At 39.0% G+C, this 8,096-nt stretch overlaps 1 protein-coding gene across 1 annotated transcript; it reads right to left on the bottom strand.

Moving 5' to 3' along the window:
* Positions 1-3,491: 3,491 nt before the first annotated feature.
* LOC103698652 lies at positions 3,492-4,385 on the bottom strand. Its single transcript, XM_026801660.2, has one exon. It carries the CDS (start codon positions 4,383-4,385, stop codon positions 3,492-3,494), a length of 894 nt encoding a protein of 297 aa, XP_026657461.2.
* Between the last annotated feature and the right edge of the window lie 3,711 nt (positions 4,386-8,096).

The raw sequence follows: 8,096 nt of genomic DNA, 5'->3' as shown, positions 1-8,096 counted from the left end.
GGCGGTCTTATCTGGGGGAAAATACTTACTCAGAAAAGCTTGTGACAAGGCATTCCAAGTGGTGAAAGAGTTAGGCGCTTTGAAATTCAACCAGGCCTTGGCTTTATCCTTTAGAGAAAATGGAAAAAGTCAGAGTCGAATAGCATCATCACTAACTCCATTCATCTTGATTGTATCACAAATCTCCAAGAAATTGGCAAAGTGTGCATGTGGATCCTCAGCAGGTCCTCCACCAAACTGCTCCTGCTGCACCATCTAGATGAGACAAGGTTTAATCTCAAAATTATTAGCATTGACTGTAGGTCTCACAATACTGAGTTGAGCACCATTGACATTCGGCACGGTATAGTCACTCAACAACCTTTTATTCTGGTTATCTTGGTTATCTGCCATGGCTACTGCTTGTTTTTGCTTTAGCTCTAATCTTTATTGTTTCCTTAATGCTCGTAGGGTTCTCTCAATTTCTGGATCAAAAGGCTCAATTAGCTCACAGTTTCGTTTCATACACTAAATATAAAAATTATAAATTAACAAAAAGAACAAAATAGTCTATATTAATGCAGAAAATTATTTGTATTGATTTTAAAAACAATCCTCCCCGGCAACGGTGCTAAAAATTTGATTGTCCCTATACTCTACCACAAGTGCATGGGTCATGGCAAGTAGAATAGGGCAAAAAGAGTATCGTTTCCACAAGGAGGCGATTCAAGTACCAATTTATAAATTTTTTATATTATTTAGATGACCCTAAATTGATGTGACTGACTGCAATTTCTTGACCTGAAAAATCAAATATGAAAGGTTCCTAGGGCTTGGATTTCCTCAATTGAATTTCTTCAATGAATTTAAATCTGATTGTTAATATTCTGCTAATTACAATGACCGAATTCCTGTTTTTTATGTGATATCCTCTTTCAAGGCATAACACCTATACCTATATTAATCCTATGTCTACTTTCGTGATCATAGAAATTAATATAAATTCATTATGATCTGTGAAATTCTTGATTGTAGGTCACAAGGGTGCGCATTTATTTCTAAACTACACCACCAATGTTTGATAAAAAATTCACCAACTAATATTGAACTTCAACTTTCGTTACTTCATTCAACATCTTAAGCATACAATTCATAGCCAATAAATTGCAAGAATGAAAAGCGAAATCATCAAATTGCAATTAACAAAAAATATTCAATACAGCCATACTCAATTCATATCAAAAATTCAATGACTACGTCCTAGCCCTAGGATAAAAAAACTAGCAAATCATAACTAATGAATCAATCCAATTATTTCTCAAACATAAATTTCCATTCAACATTCTTAATAACAATTCAGCAAATAAAAAAAATAATAAAATATATATAAGAGAAAGGAAAAGAACTCTGTATTTGCAAAAATTCTTCGTTCCGTTCTTTCTCTCAGAATTTCAGCTTTTTCTTTCTCTCGAAATTTCTAGCTTTTCCTCCTCTCGGAATTTTAGATTTTCTGCATTTTTTTTTATCTGCTTGTCCTCCTCTTCGTATCTGCTGGCCCCCCTCCTCTTCTCGGAATTTTTTTTTTTTGAATTTTAAAACAGATTTCCTCCCTATCTGCTAGCTGAAATCCAGAATTCTAGGCTGATTTTTAGACTCGACTCCTAGCTAGATTTAGAGTATCAAAAAGATATACTTTGGAGTTGGACCCTTCATAAAAGTTTTATATCTTGTTCTCAGCTTTCCAACGCACCTGGGTTTGCATTATTCTGACTTATATAACTCCAGATACAAGCTAAAAACTGAAATAGGGTCTGGGCCGCAGTAAAATTCTGGACAGATTCTGACTTCTCCGTTTCGGCTAAGTTTTGGACTTCAAAAAGGCAGAAATTGGTTTTGTGATCTTCATAAAAGTTTTAGGTACGTCTTATCTTTCCATCAAGCTAAAAAACATATAAAACGGATGTCTGTAGCTCAAGTTAGAACCCAAAAACTGAACAGTATTCTGAGTTGACTAGACCAGCCCAATTTCAACCAAATTCAATAATTAAACACCTGCAAAATACCAAGAATTGTCAAGAATTAAATAAATGTATAAGACACCTAAATTCTAAACAAATGAGCTAAGAACATACAAAACACTCTAAAACAAAATAATTAAGACTAAGAAAATGTGTGAAATAAATTCCCACATCAAATACCCCCAAACTTGAATGTTTGCTTGTCCTCAAGCAAAAGAAAAACCATAAAAACAAAGGACAATAACCATAGTCAGGCTCAACTCATCCCACCCAAAGGACCTATCATGCAAATATCAAATATTCAACTTAGTACATAAACAATAGCAAATAAAGGAAAACTAAGCATACTCACATTCTCTAGATCAAATATCCATATATAATTCCAAACTCAATCATATTTATCATGCGACCAACACAATTGAATCATGTAACAACTCAACCTGCAATCACCCCTTCTCACTACTACAAACAAGGTAGCAAACTAGAGAGTTTTTTTTTTACCAATTATTCTTTGTCTTTAAGTTGTCACTTGCCTTTTGACGCGAATACAAGCATTCGTGATGGATGCACCCGGTTATTCAACAAGTCACACACTTAAAGTGCTTTTGCATACTCATATTTCAAGTTGCCGTTTGATGTAAAAGTAAACATTGGTGATGAATACCCCTAGTTACTAAGCAACTCAAAACATTGGAGTAGATAGAACTTTGTACACATTTATTTATTCGACTGTCTAATCATTATCACTCTATTTACTTAAACCCTGTTTAGGACTAGATCAAAGGGGATAATCACAAGAAAAGCATCACACTCATCCTTTATGCATAAACACACAACTCATACAACTTTGCAAGGAAAGATGTACTTCAATAATCCCAAAGGAAAACAAATATGCTTACTCTTGCTTTATAAGATATTGCCTATCCTAAATCAAAATTCAATGCTTAAACACAATAAAGAACCCAAAAGTGTAATGTTGATCCTAGATAAGTCTCACACAAGTGCAAATGCATGTTCATTTCTCCTAATCTTTCACATAAAAATTTGGTTTGGAAGACATGGATATGATCACCAATTAACTTGCATGACAGTGAACTAACCAGAATTTCGAAAAAAATTTCTTTCTCAAACAAACATAACTTGCACCAGCATTCAGCATAATCAAATATCCACTCCCCCAAACTTAATTTTCAGATTGTTCTCAATGTGAAAGCAAAGAAAAATGGAAGACTAATACTCCCCTTTTAGCAACGCTGAACACAATGAATGTCCGACTGAATTGAACACGAACTAGCTTCTCGCTTGATTTTTCTGCACCTCCACAACACAAGCAAAAAGAAAGGGGTCACAATAATAATTATTCAAAGACTTAAACAAACACAACAATTAAAACATATAATAAAAGACAAAAGAAAGAAAATTTTTTTTTTTTTTGTGGTTGGGTTGCCTCCCAAAAAGCGCTTGTTTACGGTCATTAGCTTGACTTCCACACCATCAACCATAGGTAGGATTCTTCAAAGAGTAAATCACTCCTTTAGGAACCGCATTACTAGAAAGATAAGGCTTCAAACACTGCCCATTAACCTTAAATGCACCAGTGACCTCACTACGCACCTCAACAGCACCATATGGATACACTTTCGTTATCGTGAATGGGCCAGACCGCCTAGAATGAAGCTTGCCTGGAAATAACTTAAGTCTTGAGTTGAAGAGTAATACTTGCTGCCCAATTTCGAAGTTTCTAATCTGAAAATGTTTATCATGCCAATGCTTTATCTTTTCCTTGTAAATCCGAGTATTTTTATAAGCATCCAACCTAAACTCCTCAAACTCACTCAACTGTAACAATTTTTTTTCTCCCGCAGCTTTCAAGTCCATGTTCAACTCCTTGATTGCCCAATAGGCCCTATGTTCCAATTCCACTGGTAAGTGACAAGACTTTCCAAAGACAAGTCTGTAAGGAGACATACCCAAAGGTGTCTTGAAAGCTGTCCTATAGGGGCAATGTGCATCATCTAACTTATTCGCCCAATCCTTTCTTGAACTGCTCACAATTTTCTCCAAAATTTGCTTCAATTCCCTATTTGCAAGTTCCACTTGCCCATTTGTTTGGGGATGATAGGCAAGTGCCACCTTATGAGTAACCCCATATTTCTTCAACAAAGCCTCAAATGACCGATTACAAAAATGGGAGCCTTCATCACTAATAATAGCTCTCAGCACACCAAATCTTGAAAAAATATTTTTCTTCACAAATCTCATCACCATCCGAGAGTCATTAGTCTGAGTTGCAGTAACTTCAACCCATTTAGACACATAATCCACTGCTACCAGATTGTACTGATTATTGAAGGAAGAAGGAAATGGGCCCATGAAATCAATTCCCATAAATCAAACAGTTCAACCTCTAGGATATTGGTCAAGGGCATCTCATTCTTTTTTGAAATGTTGCCAATCCTCTGACATCTATCACATATGCTCACATATTGTCTAGTATCTTGATACATGGTCGGCCAGTAAAAACCAGACTGCCATACCTTTGCAACTGTCTTAGAGGTACTGAAATGTCCACCACACTCCAAGGAATGGCAATGGTCAAGTATATCCTGCATCTCATCTTGGGGCACACATCTTCTAATCATCCCATCTGCACAGTGTTTATAGAGTAGCGGTTCCTCTCAAAAATAATGCTTCACATCCTACAAAAACTTTTTCTTCTGATGATAGCTCAAATCAGGGGGAACAATGCCACTCACCAAATAGTTCACCCAATCAGCATACCAGGGGATGACTGAAACTGCCAACAACTGCTCATCTGGAAAGCTTTCATTAATGGGCACCTCATCTGCTCTTGACTGCCCCTCTAATCTAGACAAGTGAATCCAATTATTTCTCAAACATAAATTTGCATTCAACATTTTTAATAACAATTCAGCAAATAAAAAAATAAAAAATATATATATAAGGAAAAGAACTCTGTATTTGCAAAAATCCTCCGTTCCATTCTTTCTCCCAGAATTCCAGCTTTTTTTTCCTCTCGGAATTTCTAGCTTTTTCTCCCCTCGGAATTTCAGATTCTCTGCAATTTTTTTTCTTATCTGCTTTTCCTTCTCTTCGTATAGGCTGGCCCCCCTCCTCTTCTTGGAATTTCCTTTTTTTTTTAATTTTAAAATAGATTTCCTCCCTATCTGCTAGCTGAAATCCCAAAATTCTAGGCTGATTTTTAGACTCGACTCCCAGCTGGATTTAGAGCACCAAAATGATATACTTTGGAGTTGGACCCTTACGAAAGTTTTAGATCTCGTTCTCAGCTTTCCAACGCACCTAGGTTTGCATTATTCTGACTTATATAACTCCATATACAAGCTAAAAACCGAAACAGGGTCTGGGCCGTAGTAAAATTCTGGACAGATTCGGACTTCTCCGTTTTGGCTAAGTTTTGGACTTCAAAATGGCAGAAATTGGTTTTGTGATCTTCATAAAAGTTTTAGGTATACCTCTTATCTTTCCATCAAGCTAAACAACATATGAAACGGAGGTCTGTAGCTCCAGTTAGAATCCAAAAACCGAACAGTATTTTGGGTTGACTAGACCAGCCCAATTTCAACCGAATTCAATAATTAAATACCTGCAAAATACCAAGAATTTTCAAGAATTAAATAAATATAAAAGACACCTAAATTCTAGACAAATGAGCTAAGAACATACAAAATACTCTAAAACAAAACAATTAAGACTAAGAAAATGTGTGAAATAAATTTTCACATCACAATTGCATACTGATTCAGATCTGACCCAATTTCTGGTTCAGGTCTGGGTTAATTGCATACTGGTTCAGTTAATTCTGGGTTTAAGAAATATTGGGATTGGACCAGGGCCCAGTCCGGCCTCGGGCCTTTAAAGCCCGGTTCATTTGAAGCCCACCACCGGATCAGGCCCAATTCGGCCCACATCAATTTTTATTTTTTTTTCTTTCTTTTTTTTTCTTTTCCTTCTTTTCTTCTTTTTCTTTTCCTTCTTCTCCTCCCTTCCCGAACCTTCTTCTCCTTCTTTCTTCTTTTTCTTCTTCTCTTCCCGATCTCCTCCCCCTCCTCATCTCCTCTCCTCCCATGGGGCAAGGGGTTGAGCTCGGGAGAAAGCCGGCCCGAAGACGGCGGTGCTGTGGCCAACTAATGGCACCTACGGTGGCCGCGGTCCAACCTGCAGCAGCCGCGGCCCGGCTAGCCGCTCACCTCCTCCACCTTCGGTGGAGGAGATGGTGTACGACACCCATCAAGAAGAAGAAGAACCAGCCGAAACCGATGGTGCATGCCGGGTGTGCGGCCAAGCCAGCGGCGCCTGCACGGCGTATGCTCGATCTTGCAGTCAACACCTGCGATCAACCCGACGACGCTCGCAGTCCCTGAGCCGACGGCGTCCATAGCCAGAGGATAGAGATCCTCTTCCCCTCCTCCTTCGATTTATCGGCCGAGATCAAACCGGTTCCACCCATGGGAACCGGATTTGCACAGCCGAGGACCCTTTCATGAATCAAAAGGTAGGTATGCATTTTAGGATTTTTAGATCTAGGGTTTTAATGGGAGAGGAAGCCATAATCGGGTGAAGGAGAAAGATCAGATCACGGCCGAACACTGGTTAGACCTTTCCCCTCCCGCCTCTTCATCTTCTTCCTCCCCTTCTTCCTCTGTTAATTATCTCCTAGCTAGATTAGATCTAAGCTAACAGCATGTAAATCATGAATACGGGTGATAGAAAATTTACCTAGCTCCGAGGAGCTGTGAAGCCTTTCCGGCGAGCAACTGTCTCCTCTGGCGGCTCAGTTGCGGTGACGAGCTGGGTTGTCTCCTCCTCCATCACTCCTAATCCAGCTTCTTTGCACAGAAGGAGAAGGAAATGAGAGGCAGTGAGAGGAGAGTCCTTGGGTTCTTATAGGCTTCGGTGGGGAGGGAGAAGTGGTGGTGATCGTGGCTGTCAGGCGGTTATAACTACCTCAACAGTTATCGATCTCCACCGCCATTCCTCCCAAGTTTCCAGATGGGCCGGGATTTACAACTATGTCTAACCTCTATAGTCACATCTCCTCTAGGCTTATCACATCTTTCAGCACCACCACATCAGACCCAATGACCGTCTATCTTGGAATACCCCATTCGATGCAATGAGTGGTCATTATAGGTGTGTAGCAATGCTCTTGAGATTTCTCCTTCTAGCATAACACTATGTTTCTTGAATACCAAGATCAGAATTATGCCATAAGGTCAAGATACCTTCGACCTGCTTGCTGCCTCATGCATTTGGCCAAACATAAGTGCAGGCAAATTCAGGGGACTCTCTCTGAGCATGGGATACATCTCCACTATATCTCATTCTGAAACAAAATCAAATCATCTCGTCTTGGGGAAGAAGATCCTACTGATCATATGATGAAGGAGTCTCATCTCCACAGACAACTGACTTGCACTAACCTCCTCCAGTTTGCCAACATCCTCTCTGCCCCAAAATGTGCTATAATCCAATCCCATCTTCAAGATGGTCATCTGAAGGTCCAGCAGTTGGCATGTGTAGAATTCTTCCCAAACTCGATATATCCAGAAAAATGAGAGTTCATTTGATTTTGGACTCCAAGTTTTCTACCCCAAACTTTACATTTTCATAGAACTCTCTTACTAGGTTGGGGTACGTAGGAACATCTAGGGAGCATATGAACTCCTAACCTATTTGCCTTAGTTTTCTTCCAATAGTGAAACGCACTTGTTCCAAAAACTCAATGTCAATTTTCTGACTAGTAGTCACTATCCTAGATGAGAGGGGTAGTAGACTTGGAATAGCTTGTGAGGGAGAAGGAACCACCTCTTCAGCTTGTAGAGGAACTTGGTCCAACCTAGCTTTGGTTCGTCTTTCTGATGAAACTTGGGTTTCCATCCACTTCCATCACTAAGCAATCTGCTTCTTTGGGGCTATGAGAGACCAATCTAACTCAAAAGGAAGAAAATCTTGGATGAGGATAGACTAGTTTTGCAAGAGAGGAGGGTAGGAGAGAGTCTCTTTAAAAGGAGGGAGTAGATGAAATAAAACAAAATTGAAAACATTCGGATATAG

Source organism: Phoenix dactylifera, unplaced genomic scaffold, assembly GCF_009389715.1.
Source record: "Phoenix dactylifera cultivar Barhee BC4 unplaced genomic scaffold, palm_55x_up_171113_PBpolish2nd_filt_p 000584F, whole genome shotgun sequence".
Lineage (NCBI taxonomy): Eukaryota > Viridiplantae > Streptophyta > Magnoliopsida > Arecales > Arecaceae > Phoenix > Phoenix dactylifera.
This window is presented reverse-complemented; position numbering and strand designations above follow the sequence as displayed.

Excerpts from the sequence above, each read along its gene's own strand:
- LOC103698652 (XM_026801660.2), bottom strand. The coding sequence starts at position 4,385 with ATGGGAATTGATTTCATGGGCCCATTTCCTTCTTCCTTCAATAATCAG.